This window comes from Muntiacus reevesi, chromosome 4 (assembly GCF_963930625.1).
Source record: "Muntiacus reevesi chromosome 4, mMunRee1.1, whole genome shotgun sequence".
NCBI classification, from domain to species: domain Eukaryota; kingdom Metazoa; phylum Chordata; class Mammalia; order Artiodactyla; family Cervidae; genus Muntiacus; species Muntiacus reevesi.
The window spans coordinates 102,489,061-102,517,057 of NC_089252.1; the positions used below are offsets into that span (position 1 = coordinate 102,489,061).

Consider the following 27,997-nt stretch of genomic DNA (forward strand, 5'->3'; position numbering starts at 1 on the left):
CCTTTGTTCTACAGGGTTTCTCTCTCTCTTTTCTTTTTTAATGTTCCTGTAATAAAAGTACTAGAGACTACATATGCCTGCATGTGTTGTGAATGAACACCCCTGGAGCTGGCAGACCTGACTGCAGGTGTCTGTAGGCAGAAAGGCCTCTTCACTGGGGCGCTAGGGAGGTGCTCCTACAGGGCAGGCAATGGATGCATCTGGAAACGCCTGCAACCCCCAACTGCTCTCCTCCTGGAGGTAGATTTGAGCCAGAGAAGTTCATAAGTCAGTTTGAAGCTGGTACCCAGGGACCTGTTATCCCCAGAGGTCTACTTATCAACTCCTTAGATGATTGCTTAAGGGAATCCTGTGTGTTCTTTTCTTCCAGAAACTACATGTCTTCCTCTTCCAAGAAGTGCTTGTTATCACCCGCGCCGTTACCCACAATGAGCAGCTCTGTTACCAACTGTACCGGCAGCCTATCCCCATGAAGGACCTGCTGCTGGAAGACCTGCAGGATGGGGAAGTGAGGCTGGGTGGCTCCCTGCGAGGGGCGTTCAGCAACAATGAGAGAAGTACGGGTGGCTGTCCCTCTTGACCTGTGGAGTGTCTTTGGTAGTGGTGGTTTGGAGGGAATGGCCGGCTGGTGAAAGAGACGAGCCGTGGCCTTGGAGGCAAATTGCGTCTCAGTTGTGTTTCATCACTTAGAGCTTGTGTAACCTTACTCAACCTCCAGGGGCCTTAGTTTCCCATCTGCAAAGTGGGGATGCATGCATACCTACTTCATAGGATTGTTCTCAGGATTCAGTGAGACCCTGGGAGTTGACCTGTCTGTCCAGCATGACTGCTGCCCACTATGCTCCCTTCCTCTGACTGCTTCCACTAGATAAAAGCCTTCTTAAGACCAGACTGTTCCTATGTGACTGCAGCTGCTTCCACTGGATAAAAGCCCTCTTAAGACCAGACTGTCCCTATGTGACTGCAGCTGCTTAACAGTGGGTGTTCACATAGCTGACTTGTGTCTAAAGAGGCACAGCTATGGTCAACTGGGCCAAGGGTTTATCTGTAATTACTCAAATGGGCTTCTCTGACTTGAGATTTAGTAAACAAAGGAATTAACAAAGAGAATCTTAGATAGCAGTGTCTATCTAGGGTCTTCTATGTGTTAAACACTGTGCCAGGCACTGGTATACACTGGTCTACCACACAGGTCAATTTTGGGGGAGTCCTGTGGAATTTACCTTGTGATGGGGGAGACAGATGAGAAATAACTAAATATTCCGGGTGTGTTTAAAAAAAAAAACAACTAAAACCCATTAAGGGGATAGAAAATAGCAATAGGAGATCTGTTTAAGATGAAATGGTCAGGGAAGTCTTCTTTGAGCAAGTAACATTTGAGCCTCTTGGGTTAGTATTGGTGTCATACTGTCCAAGTAGTTAATATACGCTGCCTCTTACCTCCACACCAGCCCCTCTGCCCTAGTGGTGGTACTGGTAGCAGGAGTAGTACTTAAATTTCTCTAGTAGCAATGTAGGAGCATTTACTTATGTTATCATGCTTATCCCTCACAATAACCATCTAAGGTTGAGTCTCTTTGTTTTCCCCATTTTACAAATAAACTAAAATGTAGAGGAGTCGAGGCATTTGCCCCACAGAAAAGAATGGAGCTTGAATTTATCTGAAGTCAGTCTGTTGACCTCAAGGATCATGCAGGGGGACTGACTGAGCTCAGACACGTCCATGAACCACATGCATGTGACACATGGGGCCCATTAAATACCAGTTAATGTTGTTATTAAGTTAAGTCAAATGTCTTCCATATTGTTCACTATCATTTTTTAAATGCACATAGCTCCATGATTTCCCTGGCAGTCCAGTGGTTAGGATTACATGCTTTCACTGCCAAGGGCCTGGGTTCAACCCCTGGTTGGAGAACTAAGATCCCTCAAGCCACATGCCATGGCATGGCCAAAAAAATATACATAAATAAATAAAAATTTTAAAGAAACAAATGCACATAGCTCCTTTTGGCAGTTATTAGAATGTCATTTCATTTTAAAATGAATCCAAACTTATAAGAGTTCTGACTATATCTTGGGACTTCCTTGATGGTCTTGTGGGTAAGGCTCCAAGTTCCCAGTGAAGGGGGCATGGGTTCGATCCCTGGTCTGGGAACTGAGATCCCATATATCGCAGCTAAGCCCACAAGTGCTGCAACTACTGAGCCCATGCATCCCAGAGCCCATGCATAACAACTGGAGAAGCCTGTGTACCACAATGAAGACCCAGTGCAGCCAAAAAAAGAATAAAAAGAATTCTATCTTTACATGTCTTCTCAGTCATCAGATACTAAACACACAGGTACTATCATGTGGAGGATCTTGGACTTGTTTGATGTTACAAAGAGCTTCTTAAACTTGAAAAAGCTTTAGCTTGGGGCAGTTGTTAAAATGACAGATTATCAGGCCCCTCATTCCAGACCTGTTGAATCCAAATCTCTAAGGGGAGGACCCCAGGATCTGTATTTTTACCATGCTGTTTGGAGATTCTGATATGCGGCCAGGTTTGGTATCCAGTACTCCGGAGTCCCGGACCAAGTTGTTCTGTACTGATTTGATAGCTTTGGAAGGCCCCTGAGCGCCAGACCTGTGTCAACACCTGTTGGTTGAGGAGGCTGCAGGGTGGAGCCGAGCCATGTCCTGAAATAGTAGGACATTTAGTAATCAGTCAGTGATCTCTGCCATGAATACAGGGTTAGTGTCACCGCATAGGTTATCTCTAGCCTGCGGAAATACCTGTGCACTGACCTTTTTTGTGTGTTCTTCTTATTTCTAGTTAAAAACTTCTTCAGAGTGAGTTTCAAAAATGGATCCCAAAGTCAGACCCACTCATTACAAGCCAATGACACGTTCAACAAACAACAGTGGCTCAACTGTATTCGCCAAGCCAAAGAAACAGTTCTGTGTGCCACGGGGCGGGCGGGGGTCCTTGACCCCGAGGGACCATGCCTAGATCCCGCCCCCGGGAGCCGGGAGCCACGGGGAGAAGCAAAACTTGAGCAGATGGACCAATCAGACAGTGAATCGGACTGCAGCATGGACACGAGTGAGGTCAGCCTCGACTGTGAGCGCATGGAACAGACAGACTCTTCCTGTGGGCCCAGCAGGCATGTTGAGAGCAACGTCTGACAGGAGCGTGTGCTTCCTGGAAGCAGCCCTGTGTCTTACCTGTACAGTGTTGGCGTTCCACATGTGGGACGGTTCGGAGAAGCACTTTTTAGTACTTTTGTGACCGTGTTGACCCAGTCTCTTCTGTCTGTACCTTTTTGTCTCTAATACTGTAACTGCCAATTTGTGTCAGCTGGAATCTGTGGCAACTGTTAGCCTGTATTGTTTTTCCCAAGTGTCTGGATGGGTGGATATGTACTTGAACAAGTTATCAATATTTTCACTGGTCCTGCTGGATTTTGAAAAACAGAAAGAAAACAACCTCTAAACTACTGTTTCATGTAGATTACTTTTAAAGGATCCTTCCGCGTTTCTCTAGTACTTTTCTAGCTCTTTGACCGAGTAGCTGAAGGCATGAATTTTCAAGGGCCTTGCAAACAGGGCATGAGGAAGTTACCTGTGTAATCGTGATGGTGTTTGAAGGAAACCGGGAAAGACCACTGTTTCAAGTTAAATTGATCCAATACCATTCAACCAAAAAGCAGGAAAACATCCCTGGGGATTCTGAAGGTTTAATTTTGCAAAGGAAGAAGCACTCTCTTGACCTTGCAATTTCATCCAATACAAATCTGATGCAATAATTTACTAGGACATGAAATAAGAGTCTGACCTTAAAAGGATCAGCACAAAAGCAGCTGTCAGCTCTGAATCTTGAACTGAAGTATATATTGCATCAGGAGGTCTCTGCCAATAGATGCTGGCTGGCCTTAGATAGGCATTTCTAGCCTAAAACATCAGAACAGAATTCATCAGGCCTGGGAAAACCTGGCAGGAACAGCAGAAAGGCCCTCTTCACTTTGTTTCATCTGTCTCAGCCCACTCATATTTTGGAGCATGAATGAAGAGATGACGGAGAGACTGTGGCTGCATCAGTGACCCTGTTTACATAAACATGTGAGAAGAAGAATTTGGAAGAAGTCCTCCATCGTGACCTTGTGTCGGAAGCATTAAAAAAGAAAAGCAAAGTCCAGTGTCCTTCTGGGAAAGATCAGAGCCTGGGGTTTTCCTGCTCCACTTTCGGGTCATCATTTGCCATCACTGGCTCTTTGCTGGGATCAGAATCATAATTACATTCTCCAGAGGCTGACTTAATTAACTCCGTCATCAATCAGCATCAGTTGGCCAAACTAGTAACCTCTTTGTCCAGCCTTGATTTACAATGTAGGGTGAGCCGCAGACCTTTGAAAAAAAGTTAACTGAATACACAGAAAAGCTCAGCACGAGTGTAAATATTAAAGATGACTTGTGCAAAATTGTACCCACACCAGCACTAGTAGTAATGATTCTAAATTATTGCCAAAAAGTTTTTTTTTAATCTGTGACTTTCAAGTTTACACAAAGGAGAGCAGTAAATACTATGTTGTCATTTTTATTATGTACATCTATCATGTGCATTCAGAAAGCTGTGTGATGAGATTTATCAATGTAAAAACAAGGTATAGTACTTATTTTTCAAAAATAAAAAAAAGTCATCAATTTTACCCTGTAAAACATATTTCTGTATTTATAGATTTTAAACTTGGTGAATTTTTTTTTCTATTACAAGTTTATTTAAAACTGCTTTGTTTCTTAAGTTGTTATTGATTTACCAACTGACTGACTGAATCTGCTGCAGATAGAAGCAGAGAAAAGGCAAGAAAAGTTGTTTGATGGTGAAGAAAAGAATGAATCATTCTTTGAAGGAGCCATCGGCCACTTTGGCCAGCATGTTGAGAAAAGAGGTCTGTCAAGGACTGGCCTATGAGAAGAAAGTCAATGAATGTTTTCATGAAATGAATGTTTTTGTATAATGGCCTTAAACTTTTCTGGAAGCATTTCAAATAAATTACGTTAAAAATGTCATTTTCTTGGTGTATAGTGTTTGCCCTACAAATACCAAACTTCCATTTGTCTTCCTGGGAGCTTCTTTCCAAAAGTTCTGCTTGTACCCAAATACACATTACAATAGGGTGCAGGTTGAAATAAATGCTTTGATTTGATCTACCAAAGCTCTTGTAGAACTCATATTTCTAACGTCTGTTTTCTCAAGGATTCTCTGCTCTTCGTTATTTTAATTTAATTTTGGAGTGTAGTTGATTAGCAGCATTGTGTTAGTCCCTAGTGTATAGCAAAGTGATTCCATTATACATATATACCTGTATCCATTCTTTTTCAGATTTTTTCCCATTTAAATTATTATAGAATATTGAGCAGAGTTCCCTGTGCAATACAGTAAGTGCTTATTGGTTATCTGTTTGATGGACAGTAGTGTGTACCTGTCATTCCCAAACTCCAAATCCATCTTCCGCTACCCTTCCCCACCCCCGTAACCGTAAATTCATCCTCTACATCTGTGAGTCTGTTTCTGTTTTATAAGTAATTTCATTTGTATCTTTTTTTTTTTAGATTTCTTATAGAAGTGATATCATGATATTTGTCTTTCTCTGACTGACTTAGTATGATCATCTCCAGGTCCATCCATGTTGGCGCAAATGGCATTATTTCATTCTTTTTAATGACTAATATTCTGTTGTATATATGTACTGCATGTTCTTTATCATTCATCTGTCAGTGGACATTTAGGTTGCTTCATGTCTTGGCTATTGTAAACAGCACTACGATGAACACAGGGGTGCATGTATTCTTTCCGCTCATGTAGACTTTTTGATGATAGCCCCCCCTGACTGGTGTGAGGCGATATCTCGTAGTTTTGATTTGCATGACTGGTGTGAGGCGATATCTCGTAGTTTTGATTTGCATCTCTCTAATAATAAGTGGCATTGAACATCTTTTCATATGTTTCTTGGCCATCTGTATGTGGTCCTTAGTGAAATGTCAGTTTAGGTCTTCTGCCCATTTTAGGGGGGAGGATTTTATATATTTATATATATATTAAGCTGCATGAGCTTTTTAAGGAATTAATCCCTTGGCAGTCACACTGTTTGCAAATATTTTCTCCCATTCTGTCAGTCCTCTTTTCATTTTGTTTATGATTTCCTTTACTTTGCAAAAGCTTTTTAATTAGGTCCAATTTGTTTATTTTTGGTTTTGTTTCCATCACTCTGACAGATCAAAAAAGATATTGCTGCAATTTATGGCAAAGAGTATTCTACCCATGTTTTCCTCCTAAGAGTTTTAGTGTCCAGTCTTTCATTTAAGTCTTTAATACATCTTGAGTTTATTTTTCTGTGTGATGTTAAAGAATGTTCTAATTTCATTTTTTAACATGTAACTATCCAGTCTTCCCAACACTGTTTATTGAAGACACTGCCTATTGTATACTCTTGCCTCCTGCATTGTAGATTTATCGGCCATAACTGCATGGATTTATTCCTGGGCTTTCTAGCCTGTTCTAATGATCTGTATTTTTGTTTTTGTGCCAGAACCAAACTGTTTTGTTCACTGTGGCTTAATAGCGTAGCTTGAAGTCAGGGAGTCTGATTATTCCAGCTCCATTTTTCTTTCTCAGGACTGCGTTGGCTCTACTCACTTACTCATTTATTCATGTTTAACAACTATATCTTGAATCTGTACTGTGTGCCAGAGGATGTCATGATTGTTATAGAGAAGACGTGTTGAATATCACTGTTAGTATAGGTTACTGTTGATGAACTTGACGCCAAATAATAGCAGGGAAATTTCACTTTGAAATTCTTCTTAGAATTTTAGTCCACTTTTTTTTTTAATTAAAATGGTTAGTTTAAGGTTCAGCAGTTTTAAGTACTTGACAGTCAATTCTCAGTAGCATATTGGCCCAGTAAGGCTGGTAGTTAATCTTATCATTATATAAGCCATCATCATTGTTGTCAACATGCTATTAATTCCCAGAATAATTCAAGATTTTCACATAAATAAAAGTAAGTCCAATTTTTTTCCCAAGTGAAAACTCACTCCTTTTTTTCTTACTCTTCCCTCCTTTTCATCTTCCTCATCCTTCTCCATTGCTACTTTGGATGTTCCCTCCTCTTTTGATTCCCTGGATTGTACTGACTTTATTACTAGAGAGTATGTCTCTACTAGTCTATTAGAAGATATTTGTACTGGCATTTTGTGGGTTAGTACAAATGACTGAGGGCTAAATGGTTTTCTTCAGTCTGTTTTCAAGATGTTATTGGACACACAGCTAAATATAGTTGTCTCAGAGTAAATGAAAGTCATAAGCAAAGAGAAGAGCCAGACCTAGCAATTTTGTGCAAAATTAGAGTGTGGTTTCAGCTTCTGGTTAGTGGTCACCACCACCATCTCCTTTCGTTTCCATTGCTAGCACCATCTGCAGCAGCTGAGCATGCAGAACTCTTCTTAACTACAATCCTGTTTTAACAAAGTCTCTGTGGTTCCAGAAAATGGCAGCCCACCATGTTGGTACACAAGCTGTTCAACTTCCCATTTACATTCTGTCCACGCCCACCTTTAACTAATTCCCCAGATGCCTAAGGATCCCTTGGAGATTTAATAAAGAGAGCAGCTCACCACACAATTTGACTTGGGCGTGTTCTCACCTGGATCCCCTCGGCTTTGTGGAAAAAGCCATTGATCATCACCTGTCACTGATGTGGTTGACTGATTTAATTCATGCTTGTCTCATTTATTGACAGAATTCTAGAATTACAGTATTGGGAACTTGAAGAGGATAACTCAAGCCCCAACTCACCAGAAAGAATCTGAAGATCACGAAGGTTTGAAACTTTGCCCATGTGAACACACAATGAGAAAAGTCAACTGTATTGAAAGTACCTAGAGGATACTCATGCAAACAAGTTTGCAAAGCAGTAGTCAGTTCTCACTGCATCTTATTTCCTTCTTCCAGATTCGTTTGCACATCAGTCAGCTATATAGATCTGCCCACAGGAAGCAGCAGTTCATCAGTTGACCTGGAGGGTTGAGAGGAATGAGAAATGGCACCCTATCTTTGAGAACTGATCATCTGGTTCAGAAAGCTGGACCTGCCTTCTAGATAACTTGTCCCCTTCCACATGTTCACACACAAACACACCTAAATGTCAATGAACTGTGTCACCTCACCTGTGAAGTTTTGAAAAATGGCATCCTCAATATTCTGTTCAGCCCATGTCTAATGAAATGGAGATACCATAAGCCCTTAGGCCATTTGAAAAGTGAGACATTGTATGTGAGATCACTTTGAAAACTATTAAGAGCCAGTAGTTTTCATTGTTGTTATTTAATAATCATTTTTAATTTTGCACATGGTGTTTTGAAATTTCTCAAAAGCGTGGCCTTGTGGCCTTGGCTGGAATCTTTTTCATTCATCTCTGCACATTTGGGGGGTAGGGTAGAGAGGTCTTCTCAATCCACAGAATCTGTAATATTTTTTTGTTTTGTTTTTTTTCATCAGTGTAGTCCTTTCTGTTTTCTCTTTCAGAAATTTTCCAGTAAGAGAGATGTTGAACCTCTGGATTTGGTCTCTTCCCTTCTGGACTGGTTTTTATATATTCTTTTTTATTCCTACTTTTATTTCCTAATAGTTTGTTCTTTCTCATGGGAATTTCTTCACCTTTATTTTCTAATGCTTCTGTTAATTTGGGGAGAAGTTTTTTTTTTTTTTTTTTTTTCCAAATCATTGTTCCTATTCTTAGAGCATCCCTGTTCTTATGTAGTGAAGGCATTATCTTTGCTAAACTCTCAGGCTATCATAGTTTTGTTTTATTTTTCTTCTTGCGCTGTTCATTTATGTGGGGATAATAGTAGCTTGTGGGATTGTTCTTTTTTACTTATGTTTCCAAGATGACTATGCTTATCCGTCATTTTATGTGCCTGTGGTATATATGTACTTCCATCAGTGAACTCTCACTTGTCGCTTCTGGTTTTATTTGACCAAAAGGGAAGTCCTTACATAATACCAGAGAGAGGGAAATAAGTGAGGTTGGAGTATTTATTCTCCTGTTTCTCACCTTGGGCTGGCTACCTCTCTCTCATGAAGTCACAGCTCCTCTCAAGCAGTTCTCTGTGAGTCCCAGTAACCCCTCCATCCTAGAAGAAGAACCTCCCGCTGTCACTAGCCCCAGGATATTGACTTGTCCCTACGTCCTGCCCACAATTTGTATAGAGTCCTTTTTAAACCTTCTTTGAATAAGCCTAATTTGAATATGCTGCTGAGCCTGCTGGGCCTCTGATGGGTACTGGGACCTGACCTGATAAACAACATACCCACATGCTTTCTGCGTCTTCGTCTCAGTAATCATTCCACCACCTGCGTTCTATTTTCATATGTTGTGGTTCAAGGATACAGTAGTCTTTTGGAGTTAGATGGATTTCGTGTTTCCGTTTCTTGTGATGGCTAATTTTCTGAGAAAAGACTTGAAAATATCTTTCAAAGGAAAGGCAAAATAAACTTATTTCAGGCATTAAAAAAAAAAAAAAAAACCTCAAAGAGTTCATTACCAACAGGCCTATACTGCAAAAACTGTTAAAGGATTTATTTTGATAGAATATGGCACCAGATGGAGGCGTGGATCCACACTACAGAATGATGAGCCCTTAAAATGCAACAAGTAGAAAAATAGGAAAGACTTTTCTTAATATTTAAATGTCTTAATAAGTTCTAGCCATGATGGAGTAACAAGGACTAGATTTACCCTCCACCTAAAGCAACCAAAAAAAAAAAAAAAAGACAGACAACACATGTGAAACTCTGGTTTTAAAGACAGTGGGCACCAGGCGATGAAGGAGAGCGACCCTGAGAGGAGAGAATGAATGAGTGTGAGCCCTGCGTTTGCTCCAACTTACAGCCTTGAGAGGGTTGTCAGGAAGCAGGGCAGGGAGGGAGGCCCGTCTAGTCCAGTGAAGTCCCTGAGTGGAAGAGATGTGACTGAGAGGTCAGGGAGACCACGGCAGCTCGAGTTCAGGCAGCAGAGGAGAGCACTACGTGGAAAGAACGCCGTGGAGACCTGTGACGAGGGCCCGCCGCCCCTCCATCCCCACCCCACCTGCCCAGGAGCTCAGCTGAAGTGCACAAATAAGTGCCCAAATGTGAGAAGCTAGCCAAGGGCGGGAGAATCATCCAAAAGGATTAGCAGGAAATCACTCAATGCTGTCCCCACCCCCCACACCAAAAGAATATCAGAGTTGGATAACGTATTCAGGTGGGCCTGAAAAGTTGTGGAGAATAATTAGCCCTAGTGTGAACACCTCTCTGCTTCTACCTAACAAGTCCTAGAGACCAAAAAGGATGTCAGACTATTTTCAAGTAGCTCAGCTGCATCCCGGAACAAGGCACAGGGATATTGACAGGGATAAAAAAATATCCAACACCTAATAGGATAAAATTCACAGTGCTGTTAGAAGAAATCTGAGAAAAGGAGTGCAAAACATGTACACTGAAAATGGTAAAATGGTGGAAAATTCAACACCAAACTAGCTGGGGAAATGTACCGTGTTCAGAGACTGGAAGACTCAGGACTATCAAGGTGTCAGCTTTGGCCAAAATTAATCCGCAGATTTAACACAATCTCAATCTAGGTAGACCATTTTATAGAACTTCCCTCATGGCTCAGTGGTAAAGAATCTGCCTGCAATGCAGGAGACACAGGAGACACAGATTCAGTCTGTGGGTTGGGAAAATCCCCTGGTGGAGGAAATGGCAACCCACTCCAGTATTCTTGCCTGGGAAATCCCATGAACGGAGGAGCCTGACTGGCGGCAGTCCAAAATGTTGCAAAGAAAAAAAAATGTTGCAAAGAGTTGGATACCACTGAGCACAGAGCGCATAAGCTGGTTCTAAAATTTGTGTGGAAACCCGAGACAACTGGAATAGCCAAAACAACTCTGAGAAGGATTAACAAAGCTGAAACACTTACCTAAAACTTACTATGACTCTGCAATAACCAGAACAGTATATTAATGGCATGACAGACAGTCAACAGACCCAAATAGAGCGCAGAAATACGAAACATACAGTCTGTTGATTTTTTGGGGGGAGGGGTCAGTTGATTTTCAGCAAAGTTACAAAGGCACTTTAGTGGCAAAAGGATAATATTTTCAACAAATATGCTAAAACAAATGGATATCTATTTTCAGCAAGACAAATAAATTAAGACCCTTATGTCTATCTTATAAAAATGCAAATAGAGGAGACAAAAATGTAGAACCTAAAGCTGTAAGACTGCTAGAGGAAATCAGGAGAAAACTTTGATGCCTTGGGTAAGGCAAATAATTCCACAAATAATTCTGAGATATGACCCTAAAATGGTAATTCATAAAAGAAAAAAATGGATAAATTAGGCCTCAATAAAATGAAGAACTTCTGCTCATTAAAAGATTGAAAAGACAAGTCACATACTGGGAGAATAATTTCTGCAAATCATATCTCTGATAGAGAAGTCAAACCATATATAAAAAAATCTGAAAATTCAATAATAGGAAAACAAACAGCCCAATTTAAAAATGGATAAACAGGGCTTCCCTGGTGGCTCAGAGGGTAAAGAATCTGCCTGTAATGCAAGAGACCCAGGTTCGATCCCTGGGTTGAGACGATCTCCTGGAGAAGGGAATGGCTACCCCCTCCAATATTCTTGCCTGGAGAATTCCATGGACAGAGAAGACTGGTGGGCTATAGTTCATGGGGTTGCAAAGTGTTGTGGACATGACTGAGCGACAAACACTTTCACTTTCAAGGTAAGTGATATTTAGTTTTTTTTTAATGGCCAAAAAGTTAGAAATATTAATGGGAAGCTAATACCACAGCAAGATACCACTATTTACCTATTATTTGTCTAAAATTTAAAAGATTAACCATAGCCAAGTCATGAAAAGATGAAAAAATGCTCACAATCACTAATCACCTTCTTGTTCAGTCGCTCAGTCATGTCTGACTCTTTGTGACACCATGGACTATAGCTTAACCATCTCCTGGAGTTTTCCCTGTCCTTAACCATCTCCTGGAGCTTGCACCAGCTCATGTCCATTGAGTCAGTGATGCCATTCAACCATCTCATTCTCTGTTGACCCCTTCTCCTGCCTTCAATATTTCCCAGCATCAGGGTCTTTTCCAGTGAGTCAGCTCTTCGAATCAGGTGGCTAAAGTGTTGGAGCTTCAGCATCAGTCCTTCCAATGAATATTCAGGGTGGATTTCCTTTAGCATTGACTGGTTTGATCTCCTTGCAGTCCAAGGGATTCTCAAGAGTTTTCTCTAGCACCACAGTTCGAAAACATAGTATGGATGGAGGTTCATGGTACTTTGGACTGCAAGCCATTTACCACTAGAGAAATGCAAATGAAAGCCCCAATGATACCACTTCACCTTCATTAGGATGGCTACTGTTGAAAAAAACAGAAAATAAATGTTGGTGATGCTGTGGAGAAATTGAAACCCTTGTGCACAATTGGTAGAAGTAGGAAAATGGTCAAGTTGCTGTGGAAAGTAGTGTGGTGGTTCCTCAAGAACAATGAAATAGGATTATCATTTGATTCAACATATGAAAGGACTGATCCTAAGCTCCAATACTTTGTCCACCTGATGCAAAGAGCTGATGCGTTGGAAAAGATCCTGCTCTGATGCTGGGAAAGATTGAGGGCAGGAGGAGAAGGGGACAACAGAGGATGTGATGGTTGGATGGCATCACTGATTCAATGGACATGAGTTTGGGCAAACTCCAGGAGATAGTGAAAGACAGGAAAGCCTGAAGGACTGTAGTCCATGGGGTCGCAAAGAGTCGGAGACGACTCAGCAACTGAACAACAACAATGATCCAACAATCTGATTTACGGGTATATATCCAAAAGAATTGAAAGCAGGATCTCAGAGATAGTTGCACATCCATGTTCATGGCAGAGTTATTCGCAATAGCTAAGATGTGGCAGCAAGACAAGTGTCCATCAATGGATGAATAGATAAACTGATTTATACATACAATGGAATATTATTCAGCCTTAAAATGGAAGGAAATTCTGTCACATGCTGCAATGTGGATGAACCTTGAGGGAATTATGCTAAGTAAATAAGCCAATCACAAAAAGACAAACCCTGTATGATTCTACCTATATGATGTACCCAGAATAGTCAAAACCATGGAAATAGAAAGTTGAATGTTAGTTGCCATGGTCTGAGGGAGGGAAATGGGGAGTTGCTATGTAATGGTATAGAGTGTCAGCCTTTCAAGATGCAAAGGGTTCTGAGGATTGTTTGTACATAATGTGAATGCACTTTACTAGACTATACACTTAAAAATGGTTAAGATGATAAGTTTTCTATTATATATTACATTGCTGTAATTTAAAAAAAGGAAAACAGTGTCACAGTCACTTTATATTTCATCTGTGCAGCAACCCCTTGAGTTTTTTTTTTTTTTCAAATCTGTATGTTTTAATTCTGTATGTTTTAAAACCCCTTGAGGTTTTAAGTTATAATTATTATCTCATTTTACAAATGAAGAAACCTAGGTGCATAGTTAGAACATATTCTTAAAAGAAGCCCATTGTACCTTAAACTATGTAAAAGAGTTGGCAGACTCCCAGCAGGTGACCCCACTAAACCATCGAGATGTTATGGTCCACCTTTGTTCCCTCTCATTATTTCCTAAGGTCCTGTCCATTTAAGAGCCTTCAGCAGTCAGAACTTTGGGAAGAATTCTGTCCTGCCTGCAATCCTGTAAATGCTGCCATTCCATTATTCCTATAAGACAAAAATAATACATATGCATATACATTACATATGTTTACATAACTCTTATCCTGAATATTTTAAAGAATATTTTTAGAATGTGATGCAGAAAAGTTGCTGGGTTTTGAAACCTGTTTCATGAGCTTTTGCTGCCCTCTGCTGGAAAGTTTGTGTATATGCTCCTGAGGATTTCGTTTTCATTGGTGGTGGTCGTTCTCTTGGCTAAGTCGTGTCTCGCAACCCCATGGACTGGATCCACCAGACTCCTCTGTGGAATTTCCTAGGCAAGAATACTGGAGCAACTAATGCACATACACACAAACCACCAGGGAAGCCAGACAAGTGTTAGATTCTGCTCTCCAAACCTAGATCTTCAATGAGGTGTCTCAGTCTACAGGTGTCAGATTCAAAAATTTCTAAATACATTTAAGATATTTTTACAATCAAAACAATATTATGGGGGACTTCCCTGGTGGTGGTCCAGTGGTTAATGCAGGGGGCTCTATTTCGATCTCTGGTTGGGGAACTAAGATTTGTGCTCACATACATGCTCTGAGTCTTTGCAACCCTATGGACTGTAGCCTGCCAGGCTTCTCCATCCATGGGATTCTCTAGGCAAGAATACTGGAGTGGGTTGCCATTTCCTTCTGCAGGGGATCTTCCCGACCCAGAGATTAAACCCCAATCTCCTGCGTCTCCTGCATTGGCAAGCAGATTCTTTACCACTGTGCCACCTGACAAACCCAAAAATGTAAGTATAATTTTTAAATATTTTGAGGTTTTTGCAAAGCAAAGCAAAACAGTTTTTCTTTTGCTGTTTTTATTTTTTATTTGTAAATTTTACTGGAGTATAATTTATTTACACTGTTGTGTTAGTTTCAGATGTATATCAAAGTGACTCCATTATATATATATATATACACATATATATACTCTTTTTTAGATTCTTTCCTCATATAAGTTATCACAGAATATTGATTAGAGTTCCCTGTGCTAATACAATAGGTCCTTGTTGGTTACTATCTTATACATAGTAGTGTGTGTATGTTCATTCCAAGCTCCTAATTTATCCTGCCCCTCTGGTAACCGGAAGTTTGTTTTCAGTATCTGTAAGTGTGTTTCTATTTTGTAAATCAGTTCATTTCTATCATTTCTTAAAATTAGATTCCATATATGAGTGATACCGTATAATTGTCTTTCTCTGACTTAGAATGATAATCTCTAGGTGCATCCATGTTGCTACAAATGGCATTACTTCATTTATTTTTGTGGCTGAGTAATATTCTGTTGCATATATGCACACTACGTCTTCTTTATTCACTTGTTGGTGGACATTAAGTTGCTTCCATGTCTTTGGCTTATTGTAAATAGTGCTGCTATGGACATTGGGGTACGTGTATCTTTTCAAATTAGAGCTTTCTCCGGATATATGCCCAGGGGTGAGAGTGCTGGATCATATGATAGTTCTGTTTTTAGCTTTTTAATGAATCTCCATACTGTTTTCTATAGTGGCTATACCAATTTTTATACCAATGTATATCTCCCCCAATTGTGTAGGAGGCTCCCTTTTCTCCACATTCTCTCTGGATTTTATTGTTTGTAGAATTTTTGATGATGGCCATTCTGACCCGTGTGAGGTGATACCTCATTGTAGTCTTGATTTGCATTTATCTGATAATTAGTGATGCTGAGCATCTTTTCATGTGCTTTTTGGGACATCTGCATGTCATCTTTGGAGAAATGAGTGTTTAGATTTTCTGCCCATTTTTTGATTGAGTTAAAAGTAAATTTTTGAACATTCCCACACCCTATCCACAGAAAAGCACATTTAGATTCTCAAGAGAACGGGCTAATCACCAAATGGCACAAACCACAAGTAGAATTCCTCTAGAAGGGAAACTGAACACCACATTTTCTTCCATTAGATAAATGTCTGGTGTTACGTTTCTATAATTTATGTAAATTGCAACCATAAACCTACCAATTATCCCATTTAAACTTGGCTAGTTCCCCAAGGAGTTCTTAGGGGAAAACTTATAAGAATTATTGTCTATCTTTTCAGAGCCCCTGGGGGGTACTAAATCTCTAGATTGCTTTTTTTTTTTTTTTCCCCTTAAGGTCTACTTTTGCAAATCTCTTCTAACCAGGGATTGTTTTTTAGTGGAAAAATAATGGAAAAACATGATTTGGGGTGTGTTTGGAAATATGGGAAACAGTATTTGAAATAAGGTATTTAGATGCAAACAATAATGTTTAAAAAATTGGAATATTTTATGTTAATAGTTCACAATTCACCAGGCTTTCTATTTAAGATTCTTTTTTAGAAATAGGTTAATATTAGGTAACTTTTGAGAGATCTTTAAAATATAAAACTCAAGAAAAGACAGAAAGAGCAAGCACTTTCATCAATTGTCAATGTCAATTTACACATTGACATTCTGTAGTAACTGGATATAGACATACAATAGGGTGTAGGTGTCAGTTGCTGCTGTCTTAATTGACTAAAGATACACCTCAGCTGTTATATTTAAATTATGCTGCTCCAGTGTTTGGGGTTTTTTGTTTTTCGTTTTTATTTGAAGGAAAAAAACATTACACAAGTTTAAGCACTGGTGATAGGGTACATAACTTCGTGCATCCTAGTGGAATACTATGTCAGTTTACTTTTTTAAAAAACAATTTTATTGATATAATTCACATAGTAATAACTACTGACGTGTACAATTCGATGATATTTAGTATTATCACAGAGTTGTGCACCATCACCAGAATTCAGTCTAGAGTATTTTCATTACTCTAAAAAAAAACAACACTAGCTTTCACCTCTAAATCCACCCATTGCTCCAGCTCTAGGCAACCACTAATCCACTTTGTCTCCATAGATTTCCACATCCAGACGTTTCATATAAATAGAGTTATATAATACATGGCCTTTTGAGACTGGCTTCTTTCACTTAGCGTAGTTTTCAAGGTTCATCCATGTTGTGACAGATATCAGTGCTTTATTCCTTTTCGTGGCTGAATAATATTCCATTATATCGATAATACTTTTTTTTTCATCCATTCATCAATGGACATTGCTAATTAATATTCTTTTAAAATCAGCTTTTACTGTGTAGTTACTAAGAATTCCTGCACCCAGTCCCAGCATGTGCCTGTGCATATGGGGGCTTCCTCGTTGTTGTTGTTCAGTTGCTCTGTCGTGTCCAACTCTCTGCGACACCATGGATTGCAGCACGCCAGGCTTCCCGGTCCTTAATCATCTCCTGGAGCTTGCTCAAACTCTGTCCATTGAATCAGAGATGTCAATCAACCATCTCATCCTCTGTCATCCCCTTCTCCTCCCACCTTCAATCTTTCCCAGCATCAGGGTCTTTTCTAATGAGTCAGCTCTTCACATCAGGTGGCCAAAGTATTGGAGCTTCAGTTTCAGCATAGTCCTTCTAATGAATATTCAGGATTGATTTCCTTTAGGATTGACTGGTTTGATCTCCTTGAAGTCCAAGGAACTCTTAAGAGTCTTCTCTTGAGAGAAGTCTGAACACCACAGTTCAGGTAAGGTAAGGTGGTAAGGTGGTCTTGTATTCCCATCTCTTTAAGAATTTTCCACAATTTGTTGTGATCCATACAAAGGTTTTGACGTAGTCAGTGAAGCAGAAGTAGATGTTTTTCTGAAGTTCTCTTGCTTTTTCTGTGATCCAAAGGAAGTTGGCAATTTACTCTCTGGTTCCTCTGCCTTTTCTAAATCCAGCTTGAACATCTGGAAGTTCTCAGTTCATGTACTGTTAAAGCCTGGCTTTGAGAATTTTGAGCATTACTTTGCTAGCATGTGAAATGAGTGCAGCAATTGTGTAGTAGTTTGAACATTGTTTGGCATTGCCCTTCTTAAGGATTAGAATGAAAACTGATCTTTTCCAGTCCTGAGGCCAGTGTGGCCTCAGGCCAAACTACAGGGAAGGAGCACAGCCCCACCCATCAGCAGAAAATTGGATTAAAGATTTACTGAGCAAGGCCCTGCCCACCAGAGCAAGACCCACTTTTACCCACAGCCAGTTCCTCCCACCAGGAGGCTTCCACAAGCCTCTTATCCTCATCCATCAGAGGGCAGACAGAATGAAAACCACAACCACAGAAAACTAACCAAACTGGTCACATGGATCACAGCCTTGTCCAACTCATTGAAACAATGAGCCATGATGTGTAGGGCCACCCAAGACAGACAGGGTATGGTGGAGAGTTCCGGCAAAACGTGGTCCACTGGAGAAGGGAATGGCAAACCACTTCAGTATTCTTGCCTTGAGAACCCCACGAACAGTATGGAAAGGCAAAAAGATAGGACACTTCTTGAAAAATGAACTCCCCATGTTGATAGGTGCCAATATGCTACTGGAGAAGAGTGGAGAAATAGCTCCAGAAAGATCTAAGAGGCTAAGCCAAAGCAGAAACAACACCCAGGAGTGGATGTATTTGATTGTGAAAGTAAAGTCCGATGCTGTAAAGAACAATGTTGCCTAGGAACCTGGAAGGTTAGGTCCATGAATCAAGGGAAATTGGAAGTGGTCAAACAGGAGATAGCAAGAGTGAACACAGACATTTTAGGAATCAGTGAACTAAAATGGATGGGAATGGGCGAATTTAATTCAGATGACCATTATATCTACTACTGTGGGCAAGAATCCCTTAGAAGAAATGGAGTAGCCATCATAGTCAACAAAAGAGCCTGAAATGCAGTACTTGGGTGCAGTCTCAAAAACAACAGAATGATCTCTGTGTGTTTCCAAGGCAAACCATTCAATGTCAAAGTAATCCAAGTCTATGCCCCAAACACTAATGTCGAAGAAGGTGAAGTTAAATGATTCTATGAAGACCTTCTAGAACTAACACCAAAAGAAGATGGCCTTTTCATCATAGAGGACTGGAATACAAAAGTAGGAAGTCAAGAGACACCTGGAGTAATAGGCAAGTTTGGCCTTGGAGAACAAAATGAAGCAGGAAAGGGCAAAGGATAACAGAATTTTGCCAAGAGAAGGCTTCCTCATACCAAGTAGCAGTTCTCAGACACCAGCTGGGTGTCCAATGATTCAACTCAATTCTGACACTACCTACTCAGAGATAGAATCAGATTCCACAGTCCCACCACCGTTAGATGACAGCAGCAAGCTCGGGTTGTTACATGTGCTTCTGGCTGACTGAATACAAATCAGAAGTTCCCATGCGTTTCTCTCTGGGTTTGAGTAATTGCTAGAACAGCCCACAGAACTCAGGGAAATCTATTTACTCATGAGATTACTAATTTATTATGTTGTGTTTAGTCACTAAGTCATGTCCTACATCATCTACCCCATGGACTGTAGCTTGCCAGGCTTCTCTGCCCATGGGATTTTCCAAGCAAAAATACTGGAGTGGGTTTTCATTTCCTTCTCCAGGGGATCTTCCCAACCAGAGATCAAACCTGAGTCTCTTGTGTCTCCTGCGGATTCTTTACCTCTGAATCACTGAGGAAGCCCTGGTGTATTATGAAAGGCTATTTAAAGATAAAAATCTACAGCCAGATGAAGAGATATACAGGGCAAGTTCTGGAACAAAGAAACTTCTGTTCTCTTGGAATTTGGGACTTGACAAGTTAGCATGTAGAAGCAGATCTTTGTCCCCCATGTAGCGGCTCCCCAGCAAAGGGTCAAAAAGCTGTCTTTTGAGGTTTTTATGGAGGCTTCTTTACATAGCCATGACTGACTAAATCACTGGCCAGTGGACATTGATTCAACCTCAAGCTTCCCTCCCATCCCTGAAATCAAGAGGTGGGACTGAAATCAGGAAAACCAGCCAGTCACTTGGGCTGACAAGGAGCCCACACCCTGGGGTGGAATCCAAAGTCACCTTTGTTAACAGATACCCGATTGTGATGGAAAGAGGTTGTTGTAAATATCAAGATACCCATTCTGCCTGCAGCACTTTCAGGAAAGACAAAAATTATAGCAAAAGATCCTCCTATTGCTCTTATCAACCCCAAAATTCTAAGGGTTTGGGAAGCTATGAACCAGGAACTGTGACTGAAGCCGAATATACCTGAGAAATATATCTTGGTCATCTGAATGCCAAATATATACATATTTCTTATAAATCGCTATATCACAGTAGCAAAAGGTCATATCACCTATATCTTTTATTGCTAGCCTTTTTTTTTTTTAAGGCAATTTTAGTTTTTCTTGTTGGACTTTTATAAATTGGGGAGAAAATGTCCAAAATTACAGTAAGTCTGAGTACCTTTCTGGTATTATGAAGCATCAAATAATAAAACCGTAACCTGAATCACGTCAAAGGGAATGCAAGCTCTGTGTTCAGTTGTTAGTCAGCCAGGGAGACTAGGTGACTGATGACTGATTTGCTTCTGTCTGTGCACAAATCCTCTAAAAATTGTTCGGTGCCAAAAGAAAAAGTAAAAATGAAAAGCCTTGTGTTTGTAAGGGAGTTGGCGGGAAGTTTCAATGGCTCAGTGGTAAAGAATCCACCTGCCAATGCAAGAGACTCAGGAGACATGGGTTCGATCCCTGGTTGGGGAATATCCCCTAGAGAAGGAAATAGCAGCCCAATCTAGTATTCTTGCCTGGAAAATTCCATGGACAGAGGAGCCTGGTGGGCTACAGTCCATGGGGGTCTCATAGATTCAGACACAACTGAGCATGCACGTATATCCACGCATGTTCCCATTCATTCAGAATAATAGAGGGACCAAACAAGGGACAGTAAATGACACATAGGGGAGTGATGGGAATGTATTATGGTGTAACTTCGTAATTTTTCTTTCTTTGTGTTGAGAACCTTGATTAATAGATTAGAGCTCCTAGAGGCCTACTAGCTAGTAGAATTTCATATACTTGCCAGAGACTGGAGTTAGAAGATAGACAAATTCGAGTCCTGCTCTGTCACTTATTGCAGCTATTCCTTCAAGAAGGACAGTTAAGCCACCATTTCTTCCTCTGCCAAACATGGCAATGTTTCTCTGGCAACTGCTGTGAAGATTAAATTATAGTCTGGGAAGCACCAGACTATAAACCCAGGGTCGGGATGCATCTGTTTATTTTCAGCTGTATCCCCAGAAGCCCAACCTAGGGCCTGGTAGCAGATAGGGTCCCAAGAAATACCTGTTGAGAGAAAGAATGGTAAAATATCTGTATTATTATTCGTTTTCCTCAAGCTTCAGTTCAGTCGCTCAGTTGTGTCCGACTCTTTGCGACCCCATGGATTGCAGCACGCCAGGCCTCCCTGTCCATCACCAACTCCCGGAGTTTACTCAAACCCATGTCCATTGAGTTGGTGATGCCATTCACCCATCTCATTCTCTGTTGTCCCCTTCTCCTCCTGCCCCCAATCCCTCCCAGCATCAGGGTCTTTTCCAATGAGTCAACTCTTCTCATGAGGTGACCAAAGTATTGGAGTTTCAGCTTCAGCATCAGTCCTTCCAATGAACACCCAGGACTGATCTTCTTTAGGATGGACTGGTTGGATCTCCTTGCAGTCCAAGGGACTGTCAAGAGTCTTCTCCTCAAGCTTACAGCCTTCCAAATTGAGTAGTGAGATGTGTTAAAACTTCTGAATTCCTACAACTTTCTTTTGCTCTCCTTTATTATAAAAACATAAAATCAAAAACACGTTTTTTTTTTCACATATTTCACCACTGTTGGCACTTTTGCAATGTACCACTTGCTCTTGAGATTTTTTTTTTTTTTTTTGCTTTGTGTAACTCATGTCCTTGGCACGTGAAGTTAGTGTAAACTTAAGTCTTTCTTCAGATGGAAACAGCAGTGGTGTAAACGATCTTATACCTGGAACTCTACTGGTCACCCAGCTGATAAAACAGGAAAATCACTCCCAATTGTTAAATCCTTTTTATTTCAACAAATCTTGGATTTGGCAAATGATGTTCATCTGTCTTCTCAAATGCAGTAAAAGGCATTTTGAATTTGCAGAAGTCATTTCAAGGGCATTTGATGGACACACCCTAATTTATATTTTGGACAGTCTACATTTGCATATAATGAAGTTTGCTTAAAGCAAGATATACCAGTAAACACTTAATGCAGTAAACCTAAATCAAATTATGTGAAATAGCGATATTCTTACCAGAAAAGAAAAGATCAGATAGCCACTCTATCCTTGGCAGTCAAAACACATTTCATAAACACCTATTGTGTTCCAGGCACTGTTTCCTAGGCACTGCGCCAGGCTCATTATGGTAAGCAAACCCAGACATTGCTCCTTAGCCCATGGAGTGGAGCATACATAGGTTCTAGCAGGAGAGAGAGAGAGAATTCCACAAATGAGGGAGTCATTACAAACTGAGGGAAGTGAAAGGTAAAATAGTCTGAAAACAACAAGGTTCACCACACAGGCGGAAACCAACCTCGAATGGGAGGAGGGTGATCAAGGAATTTTACACAAGGAAGTGAAGCTGCAGCCAAAAGAAGCTCAGGAGGAGCTCATGAGGATGAGGGAGGAAGAGCACACCGCATTGGGGAAGCAGTGTGTGCTGAGCCTGATCACGTGGCCAGGGGACCCCAGCTGGGGGGCCAGAAGGAGGAAGCACCCAGGAGGAGCTTAGGGAACATGAGTGGAGAGGAAAGTAGAAAAGGGTCAGGATTAGCAGGACTCTCTAAGCCCCATGAAGAATTCTTATCTTTGTCCCTTGAATAATGAGAACCTGCAGAAGCATTTCTGGTTTTTTGGTTGCTGTTGAACTGAAAAACAACATCATACAGTAAAACACACAAGTTTCAAATGTAGAGTTCCATAAATATTTATATATATGTATGTGTGTGTGTGTGTGTGTGTGTGTGTGTGTGTGTGTGTACTGCCCTTCTAACTATCACCTAAATCAAGATATAGAATATTTTCATTGTTTCAAAAATTCTTTCACACCCCCTTTGACTCAGCACCTCCTCACACACCTCCCTACAGACACATAAGGGAACCATTGTTTTGACTTTTATTATCATGGACTATTTTTGTCTTGCCCTTGTACTTCATATGAATGGAATCATGCAGTATATACTCTTGTGTCTGACTTATTTTCACGTAACATCATGCCTGTGAGATTCATTCATGGTATTACATGTAACAGAAATCTTAGATGGGTTTAACTCAAATGACAAAAGTGGTGATCATTTTGTAATGTATAGAAATAGCGAATCACTATGTTGTTCACCTGGAACTAACATAGTGTTGTAGGTCAATTGAAGTGTAATCAATTAAAAAAAAAAATCTTAGAAATGAAACCAAAACAAACCTTAGTAACAGCTCTTGACTCCTGGGTTTAGTTGAGATGTGTGGTTACCAGAGTCAGCTGTGTAACTGAAGGGCTACTCACATGCAAGTTCATCCCTAAGCTTATTCTTATTTCTGAGGATTCCTTTTGTGCCTTCTCTTCTTTGCATGGACGTCTTTCCTCCCAGACATTAACCATGATGAATTTTAACCCAGTTAGTTGCCAGGGTCTTATACTTCTTTGGGACACTCCCAATAAATATCTGCTCAGTGAGTAATATAAGTTCTTTGGGGGAAAGAAGATGACTCCATGGAAGATTATTTTTGTAGCTCAAGTATAAGGGAAAGAATGGCAATTTCATACGTTTTTAATGCATCTGAATAGGCAGAGGAGTTGTAGGCTTATAGCACTGACCTTATTCACAAAATGAACGAATTGAACTGATTTAATCTCCTTAAGGTTCTATGAGCTGGATTAGTGGTGGTTTTGTTGAATGGCCTTTATTTATTTTTCTTGTGGATTTAAAAAAATTTTATTTACTTTTTAATTGAATGATAATTGCTTTATAGAATTTTGTTGGTTGACTGGCCTTTATTATCTTTCCCTGCTGCTGATCAATGGAAAGCTTTAAAAAAAAAAAGGTCTCCTAGCTGTATCCTTAAAGCAGGTACTTGTGAACATCAAATAACATCTTCTACCTGGAAAAGAAAATGTGACATTGTTTACAAATATTTAACACTGTTATTAGAATCAAATCTTTTTAGTGGCTTTGTTTACTTCAAAGGTATTGTTATTAATGCTTTTGTTTTTATGTGAGAATTCTGTAACTGTATACTTACCTAGTTGATTTGACCAGCATCAGGGAGTTTCTAATGCCTCTGTTCTGAAACATAGGGATCCTTCTAGAATCTCTGTGTTGGTTTTCTGGATGATTTTTAAGATACTGCTGTTGCACTCTTGGTTGAAAAATTGAGTAATAACAGCAACAGCTTCCTGCATGATTTTCTATATATGTATTTTTAATGTTTTAATTAAAAATTTATATTGAAATGTTTTTGATTTGCATTGTTATGTTAGTTTCAGGTGTATAGCAAAGTTATTCAGCTATATATGTGTGTGTGTGTGTATATACATATATATGCATATATGTACATACACATACACTTTATTTTAGATTTCTTTTCCATGATTATTATAAGATATTGAGTATAGTTCCTTGGCTATACAGTTGATCCTTGTTGGTTATCTGTTTTATATAGTGTGAATATTTTAATCCCAAACTCCTAATGTATTTCTCCCCTTCTCCCTTCTTTTAAAAATGGTTTTTAGTTAAGTGGTGCATTTTTAAAGGCTGTTTATTTATTTGGCTGCACTGGGCTGGGTCTTTGTTGTAACCTGAGGGATCTTTTAGTTACAGCGTTTGTTCATCTGATTCCCTGCCCAGGGATGGAACCGGGGCCCCTGCGTTAGCAGTGTGGAACCTTAGACACTGGACCACCACGGAAGTCTCTCCTATTTTTAAAATGAAGAGTTGAACTGGATTTTTTTTTTTTTTTTCTGTTTTCAATGTAAAATGGCAATTGTGGTCCCTGCATGTTTAGTTATATACTACCTCACTGTTCTCTAGTTTATCTCTGCGGTGGTGTTTTGTCTGTTACTGAGAGTAGGGGACTGGAGAAGGAAATGGCAGCCCACTCCAGTGTTCTTGCCTGGAGAATCCCAGGCACTGGGGAGCCTGGTGGGCTTCTGTTTGTGGGGTCGCACAGAGTTGGACACGACTGAAGCGACTTAGCAGCAGCAGCAGAAGAGGGTAGGGGACAATGTAGATTTTATGTCTTTTAACCTTTGGTAGCTCTTGCTTCAGAACCTTATGTATTACTGGTATTACCCTTAACCCCCCAGCCCCATGGACATACTGGGTATCTATTGATACATGCATATGGCTTCCTGGTGGCTCAGATGGTAAAGAATCTGCGTGCAATGTGGGAGACCTGGGTTCGATCCCTGGGTTGGGAAGATCCCTTGGAGAAGGAAATGGCAACCCACTCCAGTACTCTTGCCTGGAAAATCCCGTGGACGGAGGAGCCTGGTGGGCTACAGTCCATGGGGTCACAAGGAGTCGGACATGACTGAACGACTTCACATTAATGAACCAACAACAAAATTATCTTTTAGAGACCGTAACACCTGAGTTTCTGATCTCCTGTAGCCTCTATTATCAAGTAAAGCCTCTTCCTCCCAACTTCAAGGGTAACTTTTAACTTAAAATAACGTCGCATTTTTGTGTCAGCTTGGCCCTAGTATTTTTATCGGTATTTTAAAATGTGTTTTTACATTAACTATTTACTAACAGGAATAATTGTTTTATATTATATTCACTTTCCTATGATGTACCTAGCTGATTCAAATAGGTTGGGCAAGTCATGAGCAGCTTTTCCTATAAGCTATGAAACAGATATGATATTTATCACAGGACATTGGAATCCAATTTTGCTATTGTCCTTAGGAATGCTCTTTAAGTAGCAGCCACGTGGCAAGCCCTAGGGTTTTATTATCACTATACATTTGGTCAACTCCCGGAGTTTGAGCATAGAGATATGGGTCCCAATCCTGATCCTACTGCTTGGAGATGGAGCAAAATATCAACCCTCATTTCTCCATATATAAAATGCATAAAGATACAGAGCTGCTGTGAATATTAGATCTTAAGAGAAGCAGGCAGTGGGAGGATTGTTCGAGAGGGTGGGGACATAAGTATACCTATAGCTAATTCATTTTTATGTATGGCAGAAACCAACAGAATATTGGAAAGTAATTATCCTCCAATTAAAAGCAAAAAAAAAAAAAAAAAAGCAGGCAAGGGTTAGTACTTTATTTAAATAGACCTGGCTTCAGATTCTCATTTTATTAAAATTTGTTCTGTCTTGCAACATTTTATCTCTTATCTATAGTTGATTTACAACTATAGTAAATGAACTGTATGATTTACAGATTCTTCTCTGTAATAGGTTACAAGATATTGAATTCCATGTGCTATACAGTAAATCCTTCTTGTTTATCTATTTGATATATATAGTAGTGTTTCTATTAATCCCATACTCCTAACTGCAGCACTTATTTTAAATTGTGCATAATAGCATCTCCCTAACATCTGTTGTTGTGAGGATTTAAAGAACATAGTATATATAAATCGCTAGGTACAGTGCCTAGCATATAGAAAGAACGCAAGAAATAATTTCTGTATTCACCATTGCTCAAAGTTTTAACCTAACCAGTATAAGTTATTTAAAAGGCCTTCTAACTTGATTGTCTAGTTGTTTTAAGGTAAGAGGATCGCTTGCTGTGTATCTTTTAACGTAGCTGCAAATGTTTATATTTTTCTTTAATATACACTAGCTATAGGAAAACTGAAACAGCAATGGAAAATCTAAAAGCCAGCAGCCCTTCTCAAGCTCCCCAGAACCAAATCCTGTTAACATTAGGCTGTGAAGTCAAATCAAAGGACCAAGGAATTTACAGCTTGCTGGAGGCGTGCCCTTCTAGATAAAAATAGGCGGGCGGGTGGGAGTAATCTATTGTAAAAATATAAGATCCAGTGGACTAACAGGTCACTGAAGCGGGCCCCCGTGGCTTTCAGGCTCTTATCGCTGCAGTCACTATCATATCACCACTTCAAGCCTTTATATATGCATGCAAATATTTAACAAAGCCGGAATCATCCCACAACCACTGCCTCTATCCGGTTCTGGCCGATGCAAGTCTTGCGGGGAGAAGCGAGGTATTCTTGCCCGGAAAGAGGCGACGCCTGCGTTCCCAGGACTTGGCGCCGCACGCCTCCCTCGTCTGGAGCACTGGCCGAACGCGGTCCGGGAACTCGCAGCTCGCCGGGAGACCCATCTAACCCGCAGCCGGGAGCGGCGTCGAGGTACTCGTCTGGTGTTGCGGTCGCCCCTTTTGGCGGGCTCGGGCACTCCGAGACTCCGCCCCCTGGCGCCGTCTATCCGCACCCGCGGAGGCGGGCGCCGCGTCCTCATTGGCGGAACGCTCCGTGATGGCCCCGCCCCCTCCAGGCCCCGACGCCAGCACGTTGAGTGGCGGGGGCCGGCTGAAGAACTGCCCGAGCGAGGAGCGGCTCCCGGCGCTGGGCGGCACGGTTGGGGCGCCCGCTTTAGGGCTCCCGAGAGGCTTGGGCGGGGATAGCAGCCCGCGGCCACGGGGGGAAGGGGGTCGGTGGGCTGAGAGCAGCTTGGCGGCGAGGCCGGCCCGCCGCCCCTTCCCCCCACCCCCGTCGACCTTGTCGGCCGAAGCTTCCCGGAGCTCCTCACGCCGGCGCGATGGCGACTGCTGTGGAGGTGGAGGTATCTCCGCCGACGGACGCGAACTGGGAAAGTGGCGGCGGCGGCGGAGACGACGAGATGAAGCAGACGCTTCCGGAGCTTGAGTCCTCCCCACAAAATGGCGGCGGCCTCAGCATCGCGGAGCCCGGCGGCGGCGCCGGGCCTGAGGAGACCGCGGCTTCCGAGGCCGCCCCGAGCCTCTGCCACGAGCAGCCTCAGGACTCCTCTGATGCGGGCGCGGCTGCACTGCCCAAAGGCCCCGAAGAGCCCGAAAGACCCATTAGGAGGAGTTTTCAGATCCCCAGGAAGAGCAGAGAAAAGAAAGGTGGTGCTTCCCCTCTTTCCCAACCCCTCTTTCTCTCTCCCCTCCATCTTTTCATTAGAATCTCTCTGTCTCCTTCCCACACCCATCCGAGACACGTAAACACGCATGCAGCGCCAGCCGCCTCTCCCCTCAGCCTCGGCCGCCCAGCTGCTGCGCTTGGTGCGAGAGGAAAGCGGTGGAATCACGCTCCCTGCTCCCTCTCTCCCCGTGGAAGTTGGAAGTAGCTCAGTTTTGAAGCTTGTCCGTAAGGCTGCAGCTCCCAGAGAGG

At 41.2% G+C, this 27,997-nt stretch overlaps 2 protein-coding genes across 17 annotated transcripts in view; both read left to right on the plus strand.

The window, feature by feature from the left end:
- ARHGEF3 (Rho guanine nucleotide exchange factor 3) overlaps positions 1–5,155 on the plus strand; it is a 308,227-nt gene extending 303,072 nt beyond the window's left edge. For 2 of the 5 annotated variants that reach the window (XM_065933449.1, XM_065933447.1), the window contains exons 12-13: positions 371–557; positions 2,819–5,154. In XM_065933449.1, coding sequence (XP_065789521.1) covers positions 371–557; positions 2,819–3,171 — 540 coding nt within the window. In that variant the 3' untranslated portion in view covers positions 3,172–5,154. Of the gene's footprint in view, positions 1–370; positions 558–2,818 lie in introns of all 5 variants that reach the window. The other 3 variants (XM_065933450.1, XM_065933451.1, XM_065933448.1) reach the window with 2 other exon arrangements.
- A 22,104-nt stretch (positions 5,156–27,259) lies between these two features.
- The window catches only part of TASOR (transcription activation suppressor), a 48,915-nt gene continuing 48,177 nt past the window's right edge, over positions 27,260–27,997 (plus strand). For 10 of the 12 annotated variants that reach the window (XM_065933457.1, XM_065933454.1, XM_065933458.1 and 7 more), the window contains exon 1: positions 27,261–27,729. In XM_065933457.1, coding sequence (XP_065789529.1) covers positions 27,402–27,729 — 328 coding nt within the window. In that variant the 5' untranslated portion in view covers positions 27,261–27,401. Of the gene's footprint in view, positions 27,730–27,997 lie in introns of all 12 variants that reach the window. The other 2 variants (XM_065933452.1, XM_065933461.1) reach the window with 1 other exon arrangement.